Below are 24173 nucleotides of genomic sequence, written 5' to 3' on the forward strand. Positions count from 1 at the left end.
GATTTAAAGATAAGACTGAGAGGGGTTGTTGCAAGCTTTTGGATGCTGCAGCTATGCAGAGGCCCAAGCTGCTCAGCAGTGCTCAAAAATGAAGAAGATAGAGAAGATAACATGCAAGAGAGTTTCTGTCTAGTCAGACCCACACACCCACAGGAGTTCCCAATGGGATTAAAGTAATTCCACAAACACATTCTTTTCCTAATACATCTTATTTTTCCTCTAAAAACTGCCCTTAGAAATAATAAAAAATGTTGGAATCCTTACATACTCTGGGAAGGAAGACAGGATGATCTAACAACAAAGTTTTCTCTTTTTTGTTTGTTTGTTTGGTTTGGTTTATGTTCCAATAGATCGGTAAGACGATTTCAAAATGAAAGAAAACCTAAAAATCTACTCCTTTCCAAATACTTCTTATTTTAAAGTCAAAAGAGAAAGAGACAGCGCAACCCAATAGATATCATATCCATTGCACTACACTGTGTATTCAGGACTGTCACTGTTCCTTATCAGAACAAATCTGTCCTCAAATAATTTATTTGTGCATATATACAACTAGTACTTTAAATACAGACTCAGTGTTCTCCATTGACCCAAAATAGTGCACATAACTGCAGCTGCAACCACCCAGAAGCAGAATGCCTTGTACTGCATTACTGAGTCATTCTTGAAGTCTTATCTTTTTCTACTTAAGGGGTCAAAACACTGATTTAAAGAAGGGGTTTTATACACCTTTTTAAAGTTACTTTTAGCATGTTTATCTTTCCTATACCTGAAGATTGAAAAGTCACTAGAAGTGATCAGTCTCTCCTTGTACTGTTTGACATCAAACTGGTATTTATGAGGGAATTTTCTGGCTGAAGCTTTCTGTGAAATCAGGGTCAGAAAACAAACATGAGCTGTGGATATACGCCCACAATTTTATGTTGATAATCAAGCCAAACTCCTTTCCTTGGCCTTCTCCCAGATGCTATCAGCTGGAGAACTCAATTTGATCAAGAATGCAATTATATGTTGCTGACGTTACAGAAGTAAATGGTATTCAATCCATTTGTATTGAAGCAGAGAATGTGGAGTGATGCCTTATCCAAAAATATGCTAAATTACATCAATGGCTTCAAACAAGACTAAAATGGATCATCTTTATCAACTTCTCTTCCCACTTCCTGTCTGTCCCAGAAGGTTCTCTGCAGCTCAGGACTTCTCTATATCCTTCAGGTCATGCACATGCAAAGAGTTATAAAACGGAGTAAGACCAAGTGAACAGTGAATTTAAGAGAAGACAGGATCATTTACTGAGCATGCTCAAATTCATAATGCACCAAGTAGATTAGAAACCTGCACTAAGTATTTTATGCCACTCTCTTCTACAGAAGCATGAGATCTTAATTATTGTTCGATAGCAACTTTAAATGTGTAATGTTTCTGTGATAACACTACATTTAAGTCTCCGAATTCTCCAGATAATTGTTTCCTGAAAAACAAATCTGAAGAACAAATGTAGCTCATGTCTGAATGTGCAAATAAATCTAATTTATGATCAACTATTATCCTTACAGAGGCTGGAAACAATAAAGGAATGTTCACATAGAGAAGACGGCTTAAGATAGGAGAGTACTTGAAAATACGTTCAGCTAAATCTGTAAAAAATTAATTCTCATCTTGAGGAGAAATCATGATTCAAGTTCAGTACTTGAAACTATGTCTATGTCTTTCATCAAGGAAATCACCTTTACTCAAAAGTAGATGAACTTACGTAAAATAAAATTCTACCACCTACTCTATCTGCTATTCTTGGCTGCCAAGCAGACCTCTGAAGCCCTACAGCATTTGTGTGGACAGCACGATTGAGAAAGCAAGCAGTAATTGTTTCTAAAGTTTTTAGAAACATGACAACCTCATTTCTTCCTGAAAACACAAAGCACTTTCTTTGTGCTTGTAGAGCAGCCAGCTCTAAATGAGTTGTACGTGTATGAATTTTCAATTAAAGGATGACTGACAAATCAAACATCAGTAATTGTATACCTGTTTTAGATAGGCTTGACTTTTAATGGCAACAGAAGCTTCATTCTTGAAAATTTAAAAACTGCAGACTAACAAGACACTATTTTAACTAAAATGGAGCCAAATCCATTTATGCTCTGTACTGTCTACTTTTCAGGACGAGATTCATGTTCATCTGGTGCATATTTTTCTTCTCAATATCAGATTAAACATGCTCAGTAATAGAAAGTTTCCAAGCAATCCCAAAGCTCTTGGATATTACCCCTGTCTTTTTTTTTTTTTTGTGCCATGCCAAGCAGTGTTTCACCACACAGATGCAAGCCCCAGGCCAGCCCACATGATAACAAAAGGTAGTTCCTGACCTGATGTTAGGTATATAGGGGATGTGTGTATTGCAAAGAAAGCTAATACACCCTGGGATAGCGGAAACACACACTAGAATGGAAAGAAGTTCTGCTTGGGGATAGGGAGCCAGGATCCTCCTCCAGCAACTGCCTCACTGACTTCTGCCTCCTCATCTCTGTCCTACCCTCTGTTGTGGCTGCTGCCAAGGTGGGCTCCGGGAAGCCATGCTCAGGGGTCCTGCGCATCAGCACCTCCCCCTCTTGCTCACGTTTGATCCCTAGGTCTGTGGAGCCGTGTTGGATCGGTGAGCCAGGAATGCTTGAGTCAGCCTCGATTGAGAAGTCAAAGCCATCTGGGATTCAACACATAACATTTTAGTGCTTTTCTATTCCTTTCTTGGCATTCCAACCCAGGCAGGGAAAATAGAAAGTTTATGCAGACATGGAACAAACATAGAACACTACCCATGCTTAGTTAAAAGTGGTGAGAACATCCACAGAAAGGGACAGGCGGGCTGTACTGTAGACCATAGACCAGCAAATGAATATAATGGTAACTACAGTGAAGACAAACACGACGCAGAGTCCTGGAAACAGGAGACAGCTACTTGTTGTCCTGGACATCCTCATTCAGCTGATGACCAGTGGTCATCAAATCCTTTCGCACGTGACCAAGAAGAATAATAAAAAATAAAAGGGGAAAGAAATGTACCACAGGAAAATATGTACTTCCTGTTTTCAGACTTTTTACTATCATTTAATTCTTATTTTATTCTCCTTTTTACCTTCATTGATTTATGCAGCTTTTTTAAACTAGTGTTTTATACATGAAGTAACAAAGCTTTAAAAGTAGACAAAGTGATTTCAAAGCAAGGTTTTTGCTACACCTACACTGAAGATGTCATCACATCAAGGTAAAGACTACTTTTTTTTTTCTTCATACAGTCAAGCACACTTCCATATGATGTAAGTACTCACTGAGGAAAGACTAATTCTAAACTATCCAAACCTCTTTTATAGCCCCCCAAAAATCTGGGTCATATGATGGTAGGTGTGATGTTCAGTTTTTCCCTTTTCCATTGCCATCAGTAGCTTTAGGCAGCTGGAATCCCATTAAGGTCTAGATGTTAGCATTCATTCTCTGAGCTATTTACAATGGGAGGCAGTTGAGTTTTAGTGCGGATTAAACAAAGAACTCAAATTCTAAGCCACACTTTACCCCTACAATTTCATACTGTGTTACATGGAGAAAAAAGAAGTCTTATTAAACATTTTCCAGTTTCTCCATTTACTCATCTACCTCACATTTTATCACAAAATCAAAACCAAAACAAACACCCAAAATATTCATGTTCATGCAGTGCTCTGAAGATGTAAAATACTATATACTACTATGGAGTATCACTTTCAAAAACAAACAAACAAAAAGCCCCCCTCCAGGTTCTGTAAACATTCAAACTGAGAAGCCAGATTACAGTGATGATGATGATTACAGTACACTGTAATATGTGCTCCTGGCAGAGAGAGCTCACCTTCTCTCCTCCAGCGATGACGACGGATAGAAGCTGTTGTAATAGCACTCCGAGAAATTCTTGGAACTGTTGGAGTAACTTCTACTTTCAGTACCTTCTGGCCTTCTTGTGATGCATCAGGAGCATCGAAAGGCAGCGAATTCTTCATGGCATTTGCAACCTAAGACAAAAGTAAGATGATGTGCTACTACTCTCCTTGCTTGCACTAATGGCAATATTGGATCTTTTAATGGATACAGAAAGGAGAACAAGCAAGAATTGGTAACTACTCCAGACGCCCCTCAAGATGGGTGACGCCATGCCCAGGATTCAAAGTTGATTACATGGAAAAGCTCATCACAAACCTATTCTCAAAACCAGAGTTAATTTGCTCCATTTTTTTTGAGGCAATTTATTTTGTTCTATCTTTGCCATCTGTAGTGACAGATGCTAACAACACATACAGGAAGGTCTCCATCCAAAAGAAACTGCAATATGACAAGGCAAATATCATTTATGTTTTATGACAAGAGTGTCAATAAAAGTAAGTCACAGCCCAAGCCAATGCAAACAGCCACTGGCCTTGTGCACAGGGGGACAAGACTGATTTCCACTACACCTTTCCCCGTACCACTCCCCACCCCTCCCTAAAACCAACCCCAACAGAACCTAACCAAGGGGATTAGACTGCAGATACTTGCAAGATTTATTTAGGGAAAAAAAAAATTGCAACCTAAGCAATGAGCATCAAGTTATTAAAATACACTCATCTTTATTAAACCTACTTTTTTATTGTATAAGCCTATTAAAAGTCAGAAGTTATGTTTTGCAGCTTTGAGGAGAACAAGTGACTTCTTTTGGCTTTGATGTTTTAATTGCTTCTTTACGTTTCCCATAAAATGCCTTTGGGATTAGAGGTTTACTTTAAAAAAGACAAAAACAACTTTCAGTAATGTTTCTTACTTTACCAGTAAGTAAGAAACAACAAAAGTGAATTTTGTCCAATAAAAGTGAATTTGTGTACCAGCTCCAGAAAAGCAAACTGGCTCTCTATGGCATGTGCAGTATCAACAATAACAAAGCTGATGCACACAAAGTATTACTTTAAACTTCAAAATCCCCCCTAAACTACAACCCATAAAATGAACACACCCTGATTTTCCAAAATCTTCTACTCACTGGAGTTGCTACCTCTTGAATAGATACCCTTGTCAGTATCAGTATAAAAAAAAAAAAAAAAAAAAAAAAAAATAAACACCACAAAACAAACCACACCACCAACCCCAACACTACAAATTCATAGCAAAAAACTTCTGCACCAGAAACATGACCAGAATCATGACAGAGCATTTCTGCTTGTTGAACCTTTTAACAGCTGGCCCTTTCTTGCAGCACAAACTGTACTTCTGGGGAGTGAGGAAAACCATATGGAGATAAAAATCAATGCAACAGTAAATCTTTGAAACAATCCAAACAACCAGTCTGAATGAGTCACAGTCCTTGTCTGACAAAAACACCCTAAAAACCACGATCTTTCAGGATGCAAAAACACTTGCTCACGATGTCTAATCCAGCACTGAAAGGCAGGAAAACAAACACACAGCACAATTCAGACTTGGCAAGCCAAGTCTGCAGCTATCACTGACAAAAGAAGGCTGGTTTCAGGCCAGACATCCACTCTTGCCTACCAGAAAGGAGCTCTAAGGAAAGAATGTTCAATATGAGCAATAAGTGCATCAATAAAATATATTGGATAAAGCTGCTGTCACAATAGGGATTTGCTGACCCATGGTTCCTGTGCACTGGACTTGGAAAGACTGTGTGTCTTTGCTCCGAAGACTGGGATTTCTGTCTGGAAAACATGCAGAACTCCTTGTTCAGAGGAAAGGACTGACTGGAAGCAGTCTGCTCCCCAGGTCCAAGGTGCTACTAATTCTGACACTTGGTGATTAGTTTGTGTCTGTAGAAGCTCTCAGGTTTCCTGACCACTACCCAGTGTTTGTTAACAGAAATACCTTTCTTTAACCAGAGAAAGCCTTTCCCTTGTGTTACTTCCTGCCCTTTCCACTGCAGTCTCTGGGTAAGAGTGACAGATTCTTAGTGACACTTCTACATTACAGATATTTCATAGCTTTCTGATGCTGTTTTTCCATTTGGATTTTTTTTTAAGCTTAGGGGTTTTTTTCCACAGGCAATAAAACCCTATGTAATAACAGCATGGATCTACTAAATGGTCAAAAATGTTTCTCCAAGAAACAAACACAGGGATCATGATGTTTCTCATTGTAATGATGACGGAGGGTATTCCCACAATTACAAAAATAGGTACTTGAATACAAGTATCTAAAAATTATCCTAATTGAAGGGGAGGGTTGCTTGAATATCAAATAGAAATTAAATTCAAAGAATTTGCTGCTCTTAGGAAGTTCTAGACAGAAGCTGAGCTTAGAAACTTACCTGTGAGGCATCCCAGATGATATTTATTTGGTGCTAGTAGTTTTAGGTTTAAGATACAGAATTTATGCTGCTAAATTATACACATTTCCTGAAGAATTCAAGGAGACCAAAGGACTCCAATCTTTGAAAAAGTCAAATTGCTTGAATATATAGCATTAGGGCAAAGACCTGCATTTATTTTTTAAATAAAACTAACAATTTCTTAAAGCTACTTTTAAAAAAATGTTAGTAAAACAAGAAAGGAAGCAAGCAATGATGAGAGTATTAAAAAAAGCCAACTCCCCCAGTAGCCTGCATGCATATGCAGGAAAATCCTGACAACCAGGAAGGGATAAAAATTGGTGATGTCATGATGTCACCCAACAACAGGATGGAGAATCCATTGGAGCTTTGGAAAAAAAACAAAGACATTCTAGAAGATTCTTACAACCAGAAGTAATCTCAAGGGACAAATTGATTAAAAGTGAACAATGAAAACTAAAAATTGTCATATCATCAAGTTCCAGATCCTCCTACACACTTTTCAAATGTAGTAGTTTGATAGGATGGCCCAATTCAGCAGGTTCAATATTTAATTTAAAACTTTCAATCTAATGGAGTGATGAGTCATTGCCAAAAGGAACCAACTATTATAATAATTCAGTGCATAGCAGGCATTTTAAATGCAGCAGTGTCAGAAAGCCTGTAGCTAATTTTTACAGCCAATATTAATACATTTGGAGAATAATTTTATGCAATTTAGTTCAGAAAAGAGTGATCTCAGATTGCCACATAAAAAGATTTTTGCCAATCTGCTCCTTTGTCAGTTATGTAAAAAGCAATGACATTTTACTGCTGTTAGTTCAGAGGAGGACTAAAGGCTTCTAGCCACAATTCTGATGCAGAAACTGAAACAGTAATCTAATTTACTTTATTCTCCATAACTTTCCTTCTTCGTTTAATTCTCATTCCTACATATGACAAAAATTTCCCCTTTCTATCTTTCAACCTTCTCACCCTTCCCAATCACATCCACCTGCTTCCAGCCCAGTTTCACCACTCTCCTCATTTCTTTCTTTTCATGATTGGAACAGGAAATACAGGGAAAACTAAAAAAATCCTCACCCCAATCAGAACTACTCCATTCTATTGCTGTTCCTCCAAAAAAGGTAAAGATTAAGATCTGTGTGATTTTTATCAAACGAAATCTGGCATTAACTCTGGGATTGGAGCTCCTTTTCACTTTCACCTGTATCCTGCTGTTGCTTTCTCTACTTTGTTATCAGTTAAAACCCACAGTTTATTCTCAACCCTGATGAAGGTCTAGAAACAAAGAAAACACCTTTCTGGCAACCAATGCCCTATAACACACAACTCTTCAGTTAAGCTTCTTTGAACCACTCATCAGTAGCTTATGTTAAAACAAAATAAACATTTAGAGCCAACTGTAACGTATTAGCAAAACCCTAGCTTTCAGTCCCACTGAGTCCTGGAAGATCCCAACACCCTGGCTTAATACTCAGTGGAAAAAGTACAGTATAAATAGCTATGCTGCAAACACCAGCTGTTAACAAATCACTTGCATTTGATAGTGCAGTGAATGGACACAAAAGCTTTCATTACCAGGCCACTTCAGAAACACATCCATACTCCTCTTAACCAAGGCTATAAATTACAAGGGATTGTTTCTTACCAGCAGGGGCTGGGAGTAGAGTTCCAGCTGTGCTCTGTAAATTATGTCCTCCAATACCTCCTGGCCAAGCTCCCACTGACCATTATATCTAAAAAGTAAAGACAGATATTTATCTTCCACATCTTATGAAAACAAACTTGTCCTTTCTTCTGCCCAAATCCAGCTTTGTTCTTCTCACCTTATGTAGAAAATTCATCAACTATATGTACACCCCAGTGTACATTCACTTCTTTTAACACTGCGACGTATTTTATTACCTTGTTGGTGTAACAAGAAAGCTGTTCCATGTTCTCTCCTAACAGGACAAAACTGATGCCATAATCAGGACAAATTTTAAAAGAATGGGGTCAATATGCAAATGTTAATGCTACTTAGCAGAACTCAATTTGCACCAGAAATGTATTTCTGCTACTTCAAATGCTACTGACATTTAAGAGGTCTGCATTTCATCAGTTTATCTTGGCATCCAAGCTCATTAAGCTTGTGAACAGAAGGTATCTGTGGTTATAGCAAGGTGGAGAAAGCTGAAATCAGAAGCCTGACTCTCTTCAGCACCTACTGCTGCACCTTCATCACCTAATTCAGTGCTGACAAAAATATTTTCAAATTATTTGGTGGCTGAATAAGCAAGTAATGGGAAATACTAGTAATCAAGTACAAACTTGTATTACGAGTCTAACTATTTTTTTCAATTATAAAACAAGTGGCATTTATATTTTAATTAATATAAAAGCAGATCTTTCTCTTTAAGTCAGAAAACCCTGTCCACTTACATGGCATAATAGACACCTGTGAGCAGCTGCACCATGAAGTCAGGGTCTAACACCACTCTACCACAGTGCTCTTTCCAGCGTTTCTCATGCTGCCGTGGAAATCCACTCACACACAGCCTAAAAACAACACCATTACAAGGAAGTATTAACTCCACAAAGACTACAAATGTCTTTATATCACAGAGATTTTAGTTATTAAAAAAAAATTAATACAAACACATAACATAGACCATTCCTATGTTGCATTCCTAATCATTAGAGCAGTTTTGTAGCAGTGCCTTGGTATGTGGCTCGCTGATAGTCCAGTCTTAATCCCTTGTAGCCAGCAACTACACCTGTTTGCCTCAAATCATAACCAGCTTCTAAAGAACAAGGGTGGCAAGATGTTCTCTACTACCAGGCAGGAGACTCCCTAAAATTCAGTAAAAACTGAAACCATTTTTCTTTAAAGGAAACATTTCGGTGGTACAGAAGGGAAGTATGTCACCTCCCATCTAATGTATGATGACAACATGCAGTCACCTTATACATAAAGTCAGATAACACACATACTATGATCTTGAGAATCTCAGCTGCCTTGTAAGGAATATTTCTGACCCTTGAAAAAGGGGCCTGCCTTCCCATATACTGCCTACATTAAAACCAGGATAATTTATTATATGCTTATTGCATTAGTTTACTATCTGAATCTTCATGGAAGCAACACATGGCCACTAGTAAATAGCAACTGTGGCACTGTCTCCAAAACAACAGAAATCCCTTGCATATAAAATGTCTTGCTTCTCTACTCAAAGAACAGATCTAATTTTCAGATGCAGGAAAATGAAACATATTTGGCAAATTTAGCATAGCCACAACTCAAAATGAAAATGATGGAAGCACACCAAGAACCAATCCTTCCCCATCAGAAAGCCCTTTTCATTACTGGACAAATATTTAAATGTCCAGATGACCCTGAAGACTACTTCAAAGGCAAGTGTCTCACCTGGAACCCATTGTACAAAGTGACTGGTAAGAAGAAGCAGGCATGTAGACAATAGCTGAATTGTAGCACAACATAAGAAAGCTCAGCACCTCAAACCTGAAAAGAGAAGAGCAAAATCTTGCATTGTTTATATTTTTTATATTTCACTGAAATTTAACACAAGAAATCTATATTTCAGTCTCAAAAAGCACTCCACAGGAAGAAGTGTCAGAAGTAAACAAACAAATCCTTTAATCCACTTTCACGATAATTCACTAACTTGAAACAGGCTATCAGAGGTTCACTATAAACACTCAAATTTATTATTCTGAAAATCTTGAAAGCCATAAGCATATGCAGTACCTATGAAGGAAACAGGATAGGGAATAATATTTGGACAGTTACAGAAGTGGAAATGTCTGCAATGCATTCAAAGTTATTTTATCAGTTTTCCCTGTGCTGTCTTTAGACACAGGTAAAGCTGGCAGCCATTAAACAGCAGAGTGATTTCCCTCACTCCTGGTTCTGTCTATCCACTTAGCTCCATTCCCTTTTTCCAGTAGAAAAAGGAGACACAGCCCCTGATCCAAAGCTGAATTTTGTTACACTTACAAGAAAAATTGAACAGATAGCCATAAAGCCAGATATATTCTTTGCAGCCACAGAAATGACAGAGGAATTATTCTTCAAAATTAACTAGCAGAAAAACATACAGGAATGGAACAAAGAAAAATAAAATTATACCTCAAGATTACTAAGATTGTTCTCTAGACTTATTTCCAAGGACTTAATTCTGAGAAAGGACTGACAACGAAATATTTTTGTTTTGTTTAAGGTCTTGTCTCCCTAGTGAGGCATCTTTAATATAAAGAGTACATCTACCTACCGGTTCTGTGCTGTGAAGGTTTCTCTCTGAGGATGAAGATCACTGTAAACTACCCTGATAAGATCATGCTGACTTAATGCTCCTTCAGTTAAAGCCATAGATCCAATGGTGGAGGGCTAGAAGTAGGTGATGGGAGAAGAAAGGAAGGAGGAGGAGAAGTTTTAAGTAAACATTCCTCAAAAGCATTAAAACTCCCAGCTACCTAAGGGAAGAGACACATTTACTTTGTGATCTGTGAAAATGAAGATTACTCCAGAACACAGTAAATCTAAAAACATTACCTAGTTTCATTGTTATAAAGTTTACACATTTACAAGTAATACAGTAGGTGAGAGCAATTTTCAACTTTGATTCTTACCTATCCACATATAATATTTGAACTTTGATTCTTACCTATCCACCTTCTGTCCAGAAACAGTAGTGAAAGAAAAAAAGAATCCCAAGTTCTAACTGAACTAAGGAAGGGTTAGAAGGAAGACTACTTTTATGCTAACATGTAAGAGGCAAAAAAACCCATAGTTGCAACTGCGGCGTAACTACCTCTATTAACAATGGGCAGTCAGCAAAGATTTTTTTAACACTTATATTCCTGTTCTTTTACAAATTCCATTGCATTCTATTATACTAATTGCAAGCTACAGACATTGAAAACTTACTGCAACAAGATGCATCTATAATAGCCTGTGGCATCAAATGGATCCAGTTTCCATTCCTCTTATAGATCCAATTTTAATTTACCACAGCAGCTCTCTTACCTCATGATATATTGAGGGTTTTGATAATGAAGGGATGGTGAAAGACAAAACTTTGTTGTTTCCATCTTTGTCAGCAATTTCCTGCATTAAAAACAAAACCAGAATTCAAACAGAAATAAGGAGATAGGAGTTGGAATAACTTTCAGGTCTTAGAAGGAATTTAACAAGTTAGATGTCCTGATCTGATAAGACTATTAACACCCCAAGGACTTTGTGCATTTGCAGAATACCAACAATATCCACATACATATTTATTAAGTGGGAAAAGACCTCTATCACAAACTGCTCTGCAGAATTCGTGTGCAATACTTAAAAAACCCTCAGCACTGGATCCTTGATGACTAAGACTAAAGATACTGACACAGAAGGGCTGATGAGTCACTTGCTGACAATGGGTAGTATTTCATAATAAATGTGCCACGGAGAAAAGGTGAAATCAAGGGGACTGGCAAAGCTTCCTCAGGAGGAATCACACACAATGTTTACTTCAAAGGCTTTCAAATTGGTCAGATTTTGTAGTTGCTAGGCTACTACATAAGCAAACCCTGACACACTAGGAGCAATTACATAAGACTACATAAGCCAAAAAGGAGTTTAAAATCTTGCTTTTGCACTTTGTACAGCAAATTTTCAAACAATAAGCTCCAGTCATTCCAGTTTATGTAAAAGTTTAGCCCAAGGTAGATCAGTGTAGCGGGCTTCAAGGATTCTAAGAGGAGGATGGCTGACAGAATTTGTCAGAACACAGAAGATTTATTTATCCCTTTCACTTTCTAAGTATTCAAGAAACAACTTCACTCAGTATATGTGCAGAAAAATATCAGCTTCATTAAAGATAAAAAATAGTGGAAGCCACTGTTCATTTTGAGGTCTCTTTCTGAATATGGAGAGAATGGAGAAATTATTATCCTTAAAAAATATGAATCACCTACATGACTTTCAACTGAACTGCAGAACATTCATGAAAAAAAAAGGGAGAAAAGACAAATATGGTACTTCAGTCCAATACACAGTACAAAAAAAAAAAAAAAAAAAAAAAATCAGTTTCCAAGGAGTTTCCAGTGGGGTTTTTTGATCAGAATAAATCTAAAATAATTAGATATTCCAGCTGATAAAGCTGATCTACAGACAAATAACTAGAATACATTTTATTTTTAGAAATCACAGTTTGGCTATTCTGTGTCTTATGTGTAGAAATACAACCCTCAATTTAAAGGAGGGGTTTACAATGACATTAGAGAGAAGGGTGATACTTCAGTAGAGCATGTTTTAAGGAAATTCCCACAAGAGAATGTCTCTTATGGCAGTATTGCTGAATTCATCAAATAGCCTCATAGCATTACAAAAGTAAACATTTGCAGGCTAGGGTAAGGATGTAAAAAACTGCTTTTACCCAACAACCACATTTAATAATTTACAGTTCCCCTCAAGACAATTACCTGACTCAAATGTACACATGCATGTATCTGAGTGCTCACATGCAGAGTGCCTTCACCTTCAAACTACCCCTAAAAAGGACTTGTTCAGAGTACGTGGGAGGGCAGGGGAAGTGACACATCAAGACTGACTAAGCATATGAGCCTGACAATCATAAAAAGTTGTATTTTGCAACATTAAGGAGGGCTACCTAATTTGCTTACAAACAGAAGTATATAAAAGTTTGAGAAAGCTCAGGAGATGATCCTTTCCAGTGAAAATGTTTTTTCCAAAAAATCTAACTATAAACTAAAAAAAATTTGCAAACATATCTTTACTAAACTTTCATTACATTATGCTTTTCATCATATTAAGTACACTTTCCTTTAAGTGTATTTTAATTTAAAATATGTTGTCAGCGATGCAAAACTTCAGATCAAAGCTTTTCTCAGCCATTCGCACTCATCTCACCTACCAGGTTGTAAATGCCAAGCAGCAATGCTTCAATGCAACCATTACTCTGCCTGTCTCTGCTGGCAGTGAGACGCAGATAAACCCAGATCAACTCTGGCAAAAACTGCAGCGTGAATCTCTTGAGCCGAACTTCGGAACTCCGATAGAGTTCAAAGAGCTGGTGGCAAACAGGCTCCAGGAGCTGTGGAAAGGCAAAAAAAAGCTAATCACTTACTGGTAGGCTTGTCTAATAATGGAGAGTGAAACAACAAATCTAAGGGCAATATCATACAGCCACTGCAGTGAGTAAGAACTGCACTCCCTGATGGCTGGTAAGTAAATGAATCACACTGGTATCTGCATTCTGTTTAAGTAGATCCATAAGGACAGACCTGAGGGGCACTGGTATGAGTATTTGGACATGTGGCCACTACAGCCACTACCATGTGTGCTTGGAGAAGATTCTCCTCTAGGGCTGTCAGTACAAGATTTATTTTCTGTACAGGTACTAATTTAAGGCGTGTGACAGACATGTGGTTTGAACTGTGTGCACTGTCAAACTTTAGTGTAGTTGTAAGGTCTATAAAAGTGCAAAGGTTAAAGATCAGCTACTAATGACAAGTCCATTGACAGAAATACAAATTACTTTCTTATCTACACTTTTGAGTCTCAAAATGAATACCTGAGCATGTTCATTACAATGCAAACTGATCTTTTCATTTTGAGTTGCACTCCAGGTTTCAGTACAATAATGAAAAAAAAAGGTCCCTATCAAGTCAGTGTGATAAAAGCATGAGGCAAACCTGCCATTTTAAGAGCCTACAATACTAAACCAATACCTAAGAACCATTTGTGGAACTGTTAGGGAACAGGAAAAAAAGCAGAAAGAACCACACTTAAACAGCTTCATTCTTTTCCATGACTAATCAAGTTTTCATTACTAAAACCAAAACTTGTGGAAAAAAAATTGAAAAAAATTTTTAATTTCCAAGATAATTTTTTGTAAGTTTTGTGACCACTACCTAATATTGTGTTCTACCAAATGAGATAATCTGACGTAAGGAAAATACTTATGGGACAGAGGCATACATGTAACCTAAAGCATCTATATTTGCATAGAAGAGCTACAGAGTCAGAAAATAGAGGCCAGAATTTCAAGTCTTCTTTCTAACAACATATGCTTCATGCAGCTCTTACACATACAGACATAAAGATTAGATAAGGCATATATGACTCCTCTTTCACTCCCAGGCATATGCACCTTAGGACTTTCAGAGCATTAGCAGGATATTTCATGGACTTTGATGCATTCCTTTTTCATTAATTTGTCTATTCATCTTAATCATAGTACCACAAATTTTCTGTAGAATTGAAAGGCACACTTTTGCTTTGCTGCACAGAGATGTATTTCTGTGGTTTATTGTGAACCATCCATCCTCTTTAAAAACTTAGGAGTCCCTTGCTAACAGCAGAGGGACCAATATTTCTGTAAGTGAATAGTCTGAATGCTTGATAAATGTGCAATGCCATAAAGCTCTATGAATGTACAATTTCACATACCTATATTTACAATTAGATATTTTACAATGGTATATCACAAGCATAAAACATAAATTTGATAGAATTATCTATTAAGAGAGCATCACCTAGGAAACAGTTTCATTTCCAACACACAATATTCTGGTCAATGTAGCACACCATATTTAACCACTGATTACGTAAGCCATAACATGACATTTACGTAAAATAAAACTCAGCTGTCAGAGAAATCTCTTCTTAAACAAGGCTCTGGTGTAAGTACCTTGTGTAACAAGGCTTCTGATTGACAGACTTGTTACTCTAAGCTAGAAGCCAGCATTTACAACAGTCAGAGAGAGACTACAAGGAGAACAAAGAAAGATGACATTGACAATGTTGATACAGAATGCGAGAAGTCCAGTCATTTAGAACAAATGGGTTTTTACAAGTCATATCTATACACACACATCTGTATTTAGATGCATGTATAGACAGAAAGACAGACAGACAGAAAGACAGACAGACAGAAAGACAGACAGACAGAAAGACAGACAGACAGAAAGACAGTAACTGACCACTTAAGTTTAGGCTTGGGATCTAAATGAAATTAGAAGTCTTTAAAGCTTCTATTACAATCATTTTAAGGAAGAAATGGTACAGCTTTCTGGTAGTACATTTATTCCAGTATTTCATACATGTATAGCACTTTATGTTCAAAAGAGGCATAAGTATGTCCTTTCTTAATTAATATTTACTTAGTAGAAATGCCTATCTAAAAGTGACAATAATTATTGAAACCAACTGTTACAGTAAATGTTCAAATCCTCAGAACTGTATCTTTGTTTTAAGAAAGGCCTAAAACATTTCAGATGTTCAAATCTAAAAAGTGGTTACTAAGTAATTTGGATGTCTCTAAAAATATTTGTAGATTTTTCTTTAAAAGAAGATATGATCAAGAAGAGAACAGAAAGAAGAAATCTCTGAAAACAAAACATACAACCATATCTGCAGGGAGATGACAAGTGGAAGAAAAGCTAAAAATATTAGCTGAAACCAGATATATACAATGGCAATGCTATAAATAGTACTTCTATTAGATTAGAGATGACAGCAGCCCAAAGCTGTTTCCTATTTGAAATTAGCCAGTCTAATCCAAGTCCCATCAAAAACAGTGTAAAAGAAAAATTTATTTTAGCTAAGTCAGATGACACTCAACCAGAGCAGTTACTAAGTTTATTCTATCTACTCTCAAATGAAAATTTTATAAAATTAGTCTTTTGAATAAAGACTAGGAAAAGAAGCTCCCTAGAAAGATACAAGCAATATCCAGTCAGTGGTGTTGCAAGCATTCGAATTCTCCTTATTTTTAGTAGGTGTGATATTTGTTGTGGAAAATGTTTAGCAACTGCAATTACTTAGGTAAAAACCTGCAGCTACTATAGCACTTCTGGTGTGTTCAGAGCTGTAAGAAAAGTTGCCATCACAAAGATGCTAAGACATCAATATTTGCAAAAGCACAAACACCCAGGATTTTCTGATCAAAGTACAGTATGATAGTCTCCCACCCGGAAACACAAAACCTGACACTCTGAGAAAGAACAAATGTTTTCCCTGCATCCTAGTTATCTGGCTTTCCAAAGAGCCAGCCTCTTCCAAGTAATTCTCTGAATACACATACTGAGAAGACACTGGGTAAACAGAGGAAATGAAGCTTTTGTCATCAGCAGTGGGTGTATACATGAACAGGCACACATTATTTAATTCCAAAGATCTTTCAGTCCAAAACCAAAGCAAACTGAATAGCACAGAAGTCAGCAAAAAAATCCAAAGTAAAGTATCTCTTATAATCCTCTCTTTCCTAACAAACAAAATAATTTTGATTATAAGAGCTTTCCTATTAGCATAAGCAGCAATAAGCATAAAAAACAAATGACATTTTTACTGGCTTAAATAAGCAGCGAGTGTCAATGATCTAATTTTCACTCTTCATTTTATACCTCACAGAGATGCAAACCGCTCATGTTTTAATGAAGATGACGAATAGCTTTCCTTTGGCTTACTTTACAAGTTTTCCAAATCCTAAGAGCCATATCTTGAAGTTAAATATAATGCTTTATAAAATGCATGACAAATATGGGAGATATTTGCCTTTTGGAAAAATTCAATTGTAGAAAATAAAATGTGTTTATTTTAGACTTAACTATAACATGAAGGGTGAAACCATTTATTATTTGAAGAGTACTGGGTCTGGGATTGCTTGGCATTGCAAAGGTGAGCTCACCCTGCTTCACAGCTGCCCTGAGCTAAACCTAATTAGCCCCACATGACAACTCAATATTTGAATTTCAGTAGTGCATTAACTTGGCATCCATAGAGTATTGTCTACAGCCATAAACCAACCCTAAAAATTATAAAAACATCTGAAAAGCATTACTTCAAAAGCACTTCTGAATTCGAATACTACACAAAACCCAATATATTATTCAGTTAAATTAGTTGTTTATGAGCAAGATCACTCTCTACACTTTATGTAAATCCCTGCTCCAGTCATCTTTACATTTAAAAAAGTCAGGGCACTTCCTCAAAGGTGAATAGTAACAATTGTGTATTTAACTTGTCAATATGCTTGCCTTCATTGAATAGCTCACAAACTAGTAGACACCTGTCAAAAGTGAGAAACGCCTTAGTTGTTTGGGACCTAGGCATGCTGATTCCATGGTAAATTAATAATCCTGGTCTTATCAAGATACAATGATGTGATTGTAGAAAAATTCATGTTTGCTCTAAACAGCTTTCTACTTTCCAGAAGTTTTAAAAATCAGTCAACTTTATGATTAAGTTGTACTAAAGAATTACTTGCCCATCAAGTTTAAGAATCCAGAAAGTGTATTTTTATAATAGTCTACCACATATACCTAATCTTCATAAGGCATGAATTATCCTGCTAACAAATAATGCCCTATGAAGCATATTTAAAAACCCCTCTCAGTTAGAGTCAAATATTACTACAGAATTATGTAAATTAGTGAATTCACTTTGGTTATATTCCTCACACGCAAATAATGCTGGAAGAAGTGCAACAAGGAAATACACCCTGCTTGAACAAGTAGAACCTGAAGCTGGACATCTTTGTGTCTAGGATTGCTTATCTTATGCCTGGTATCAGAATCAGGCCCAAACAACAAGAGCTGTTCCAAAGAGTAATATTTGACAAGCATCAGCGAGCAATAACAGAAGATCACCCTGTAAAGATACCCCTTTTGCAAATCTGGTTGTTTGCTCCTTAAAACAAAAAAAACCCAGATGCTTATTCTCAGAGCAATGAGAAGCCTTTACATTTTCAGGAGTCTACACAAACACAAATACACAGACAGAAGCAATGGTGGCTTCAGGTTGAAGAGAGAATAACAGCATCTTTTCAGTACAAAGAAAAAGGTCACTGTGCAGGTTATTTATAATACTGAAATGAAGCTGACAGCTATGAAGCCTTTTTTTTATAAATTACATGAGCATTATGCAATCTCCTTGAAGCTCAATCAAGCATTCAGCTTCCTAAAGCAGCTGAGCTGTACTTGGGAAAATAAAGAATTTCCTTGCTGTGTACACTACCCATTTAATTCATAAATCTATGAGAAGTCGCAGATGATACATCAAATATTTGTAAGCATTTTATCTGAAGTATTTACATGTCAGAGAACAGTATGCTTGCACAATTTATTCAGAAGTTATTTTTCACACACTTGCCCAGAAATGCTCCTTGCAGAAGCCAATGGGTTGGAAAGCTCAGTTCAACGTCACTTGCAACATGAATTATGTACAAGGGTAAGCTGAGTTTTCATTGTGTCTATTTATATTTTGGGGCCGTGGTTCTGCCCTTGTTTACAGCAGCGTAAACCAAGTTACACAGAAGTGATACTAGTATAAGCATGAGAAGATCTTGTTATCTTAATGGCATTTAAAAAATTGATTTCATCTTCCACTGAAATAATCCACCACATAAAAAGTACATTGGTCTTTCTGAGTTTCACTGTAAGGCCTACTTTGTCTCAGTTATGACTGAAAGATGGTTTCTGGGAACTATATTTAAAAAAAATCAAATTAAAAAAAAAAAACCCAAACTCAAACCCCCCCAAAAAATGCAACAGAAAATAAACCCCAAACCGAAACACCAAAACCAGCTCGTGCCAAAAAAACCACAAGTCAGCTATGGTGAGGAGAATCTAGCAGACAGCATAAATAGTATTTCTGGAAGCAGATGAGATTGTGTCTTATTAGAAAGGCATTAAAGTAACTGAAAAAAAAAAAAAAAAAAAAAAAAAAAAAAAGACTAAAAAGAGAGATGATACTCATGTGTCATTACATTAGAAAAAATAATCAATCTTCCTCTCCATTACTTTAGTTTTAGTTGTAGAGGTGAAAGATCCAGGAATGAGAATAAAAATAGAGGGTTTTTAATCTCCTACCTCATTATTTGGGTCTTGAATGACCTTATAAAGAGCTGGTACCAGTGGTTTTTTTCGGTGCAATGTAGCTGCATAGCTGGAAATTTGTGATTCAGGTAACGCCTAAAATAAAAAAAAAGGTTACCCTGACAAATAAATGCTTCCAAGTATTCAAGATCTCCACAAAAGAATGAAGCCTCACCCTAACATCAAAGAAAAGTCTGAAGTTCAGTAAATTTTCAGACTTGTAACTTAATTGTTGAGTACAAGTCCTTCTCCATACAAATAGCATTTGGGAGCACTTAAACTACTTTCAGGGTTAAATCCAAAAGCAGTTTAGATTCATCCTTTATAAATCGTTTGCTCTAGTTTGATATGAAGGCTTTCTTTCTTGACAGCCTGTATATAACAGGCTCTTTTTGAAGACTTTATCAAATCAACTCAGCTTATTTAAGAGGTGTGGAGAGTATAGAAAGCATGGACAGCCTTGAGTCTTCCCCAAGCAACCATGTTTGTGGATTTTGCATCCTTGGAACTTAAACAAACGTCCAACAACAGCACATAATGACTTACTCTCACCAATGATGTGAGGAATTACTAAGTCTTAATTTAAATAACAGACTAATTTATTATCAGTCACAAAATCCTTTTTTCTTGTATATGTCTTATCCTGTATTTCACTCAGCATAATTATCAACACGCAAAATAGCTTAAAAATACTTCAGACTCTCCATGATGAAACAATTATTTAATGCAGGTCATGGGGTCAAAGTATTTTTCTTTAACTTTTCTTAAAGTTCAAATAAATATATACTAATCGTTTTTAAATTAAAAAGTTCCTCAATTGGAAATTTGGGCAGCATTATCCAGCTGTTAGTTAAATTCTATCAGCTTGACCTACACAAAATATATGTTTAAAAGACCACATTACTATTGATATGTTCTGCTCTACAACAATAAACAATGAAAATAAACTATTAGAATTATGCATTACATATTAAGTACCAGCCAACTCAATTATACAGACCTTTGCATGCTTCATGCATTATAATAAATTGAAAGATCAAGTAATAGATACTTAAAATGTTAATTCTTTGATGTTAAATGAACCCCACTACTATGTTTGGTGGCATTAAGCAATGGTTTAGGTATCATTCATCTTTTCAGTTCACCTTGAATTCTGACAGCCATTCTTCCACAACACCTCGTTCTGATCCCAGCATTTTCTTACTTCTTTTGCTTCTCTTACCTTTAGAAAAAAGAAAAGTTAAATATTAATTATGGCAGGAAAATTTAGTTTTTTACAATCTTACCCAATGAAAAGGTGTTAATACCTTTCCAACAGAATTATATAACACAGAACAATAGAAAACTTGCATTTTGGGCAATCAGTCTCATTATTTAACAATGGTGTAACTGTTTTCTTTGCTTAGTCTAAAATGCTGTGCACAAATGGGGAAGGAGGAAAGAGAAGGATTAAGTGCTTCAGGCCAATCATCTTTCAGATGTGTTTTGAAAATTATTTAGGTTCAACCAAAAATTACATGTTTGACATACAAGTTACATCATGGAAGTCCTACAAAAAATGAGCTTTTAATAGCCAGACAACATGACCAGAATCACCAATTCTCTTGTCAGAACATACTTGTTTTGAGTTCTGAAAGATTTGTATTTAAGAACTATCAGTATTTGTTAAATTAAAAATGAAGTGAAATAAGATAAACGGCTTCCCAACACAATTTTTAAGTTAATCTATCATTTTTTCAATGGCCCTTGGCAGGAAGTCATTAAGAAAATAGCAGCTCTCTTGTGGGTCAGGAACTGCTTCAGATTTTTAAAGCATGTTTAAATATTCTAAAATACAACAAATTCATACATAACATTAATTTAAATTCAAGTAACACTTGAGTGACTTATTTCAGCAGAAACACTGAAAAATAATTCTGTAAAATAACAGAACAACTAATTAGATTTCTGCAAACAAAAGTTTATAAAGACATCCTTTTTGATATAGGGAAATAGATGCTACAGAAGAAGCTGAGATCTAGTTCACTTTGCTTGGAAAAAAAAAAGCACAACATTCAACTTTACCTCTTTAAAGAAGTCAGTTTTCTAAAGGAGGAAGAGGAGAAGGAACGTAGAAATTTTTCAACCTGGGACGCATTTGTCAAGCCTTCAAGTACTGCCTTGCTTTCTAAAAGATTAAAAAAAAAAAGCTATAATGATGACTAAATAAGGAAAAAATATAGTAAAGTAAAGCAAACATTCATGTAAACATTTTTTGGCCTTACAAATTGAAGTTTATCAAATCCTTTAAAGTCCACATGAATCCTTCTGCAATAAAGCAACTTGCATTAAAAAAAAAAAAAAAAAGGCTCAGTGTTTTAGCAGGAGGAAGGGTGGAATTACCTTCATCCAAAAAAAAAAGGCTTTTGTCACTCAGCAGAAAGTAGAAAATCCTTCCGTATTAGTGGTGCACAGCACCACAGGCAAAGGACTTACAAAGAACAGTGTAAGATGAGAGTAATCATTTTATAAAACGTGAACTGAATTAATACCCTGACTTCAGAGAACACATAATTCTTAAATTGATTATATTAAAGACCTATACCATAATTTCCTTAGTACATATTTGTCACAGAGCCAAAATTTCACTGTCATCATGAAAATCACGTATTACACTAAGTTCACCTTTTGCTGAAGAATCCCTCCATAGTGAGCCTGAGGAAAACAACATGCACAGGAGCAGACTCTGGGTATATAAGTGGTTTTGCCACGCATTGAGCTTCGAGCTTCCCTATTTGGGAACTTCTTTCAGTGTAGATCAGCTTGAGAGCCACAACTGCTGTATCAATACAGAAGCAGTCCACATCTGCTCTGGCTACAGTCACTGCTGGTTCAGTTTTAGGACAAAGCGTCTCTCCCCTTCAAATGATCTGCCTGGATATTGAAGACATTTTTAAGGCCTTGCAGGAAGAGGCAAGACAGGCAGCTGGTGGGTTCCCAGCACACAAGCTGCACTGACCCAGCTGCACAGGAAGCCTGAGGAAAAGCAGGGTGAGCCCCCCAGCTCAGGCTGCACCAGGCACACTCAGACCCTGTTGCAGAGGCACAGGAGCACAGCTCAGTGGGACTGGCTCAGCCTCACACAGATGGCTCTCTGGGATTTTCAAATGGCCATCTGGAAAGCACACCTCATGCTTACACTCACTCTCTGCTTTACTGTACCTTTGGGGGGAAAAATATAAATATATCAAACACTGTGTGGGTGTGTCCCTAAAGTAAACTGGTTCAATACATTAAACCCTGTGTATATTTATTCAAGGTTGAAGTACCCTGAACCAAGAGTATTGAATTTCATTTCCAGAGTATTCACATCTCTCCCAAAGCAAACAAAATACCGGGAATATAAGAGATTTCTCATGTTTATTTTAAAAATATATTTTTTCTATTATGATTCACAGGTTCTTATCATATAAAGGAACCATAATTATTAATCAAAAATTTAGTTATTAGTAACAGTAACAATAAACCAAAATATTTTTACATATGGTCTGATGAAGACTTCTTAAATACTGAACAAGTAAGCAAGTTTGAATTCATAATAAGCACAGTACAGGAAAAGTTATAGCCAGGAATGCAGTCACTCAATGTTAAAATCAAATGCAAAAAATCAATTACCAAAAAGCTTCCCCATAGAAGCACCTGAAATGATAGTTTAAATGTTCACCTAAACTTACTCATTTGGCATATACAAGCAGAGTACGACATATAAGGTTGTTAAATTAGACATGGAATCTCTATGCTTAATATTAAAGCTATAATACTCTGTTCTGAAGGAAGTCAGTCTTGCACTGTGCATCTGTCAATTACAGTTAAGATGTAAACAGGATTTTACCAAGTCAGAGCACTCTCCTGGATCATGCTACGCACACAAATCATGGAATCCTAGAATTATCTTGATTGGAAAAGACCTTTAAGACCATCGAGTCCAACCACTAACACAGCACTGCCACCAATATACCACGTCCTTCAGTGCCACATCTACATGGGTTTTTAAATCTCTCCAGGGATGATGAATTCACCATTCCCAATATTTTAACATTTGAAAATACAAAAGTCTGAAAACAAGTTTATTCCAATAATATACTAGCAGAATAATGAAACTTGGAACTCAGATAACTCCTCAAGAAGTTTTGACTACAGTAAAAGAAATAAAAAAGGGTTTAATCAACTATGCTTATTGGAGAGCTTGTTTTTCACTTACATCTAGAAGAAAGACATACTGAGTACATTACTATTTACCAGTCTGCATTTAAACCACTATCCAGGATCACTCTGCAACAGCAAAATGATTACCCAAATCATCTCAGCCAATACCACTTGCTACACTATCAACTGTAACAGTGGGGATTAGAAGGAAAAATAAAATGCCACCAATTAGATATTCATAATTGATGATATTTAAGAAGATATAATTATTCAAGTACGCAGAGGGTTTTTTGTTGGTGGTTTGTATTTTATTCAGGGGTTTTGTTTGTATGTTTGTTTTAAAGAGGCCAGTAGTTTATACAGGTTTAAACATAAATGGGAGAGATTACATTACAGGACATGCACTTCAAAATGAGTCCAGTTCTTGGCCATTATGTACTAGATGGCATGATGCACATAATGCAATTTTAGTCCTGGTTGTACAATGAATGAAAATATGATGTATCTTTTACCTTAAAGGCCATGAGAAGAATAATTTGCAATTAAAACCTGAACTGTGTCAGGACTGACAGGTCTAAAAGAACAGAAAACTCCATTATCAATTATAGTTTGTTCTTCCAAGCTACATAAACACTCCTCCCATATTCATTACTGAGCATGGAAACAAACATATTTGAAGAAAGATTTTTCTCTGCTGCCTCTGTAAAAAAAAAGTAGCGTGGAAAGCATCAAGAAGGCATCCTTACTCTGAACTAAACATACACTCAGT

General features: G+C 36.3%; 1 protein-coding gene across 6 annotated transcripts in view; it reads right to left on the minus strand.

The window, feature by feature from the left end:
- Positions 1-24173, minus strand: part of HYCC2 (hyccin PI4KA lipid kinase complex subunit 2) — a 50522-nt gene that overhangs the window by 10196 nt on the left and 16153 nt on the right. For 5 of the 6 annotated variants that reach the window (XM_083865730.1, XM_083865732.1, XM_083865731.1 and 2 more), the window contains 11 exons: positions 21284-21386; positions 20365-20441; positions 19214-19315; positions 13255-13434; positions 11364-11444; positions 10609-10724; positions 9744-9839; positions 8759-8875; positions 7986-8073; positions 3878-4037; positions 2531-2698 (listed from right to left, as the gene is read on the minus strand). In XM_083865730.1, the coding sequence (XP_083721856.1) occupies positions 2531-2698; positions 3878-4037; positions 7986-8073; positions 8759-8875; positions 9744-9839; positions 10609-10724; positions 11364-11444; positions 13255-13434; positions 19214-19315; positions 20365-20415 (1159 nt within the window). In that variant the 5' untranslated portion in view covers positions 20416-20441; positions 21284-21386. The remainder of the gene's footprint in view (positions 1-2530; positions 2699-3877; positions 4038-7985; positions 8074-8758; positions 8876-9743; positions 9840-10608; positions 10725-11363; positions 11445-13254; positions 13435-19213; positions 19316-20364; positions 20442-21283; positions 21387-24173) is intronic. The other variant, XM_083865735.1, reaches the window with a different exon arrangement.

This window comes from Zosterops lateralis, assembly GCF_965231275.1.
Source record: "Zosterops lateralis genome assembly, chromosome: 7".
NCBI lineage: Eukaryota > Metazoa > Chordata > Aves > Passeriformes > Zosteropidae > Zosterops > Zosterops lateralis.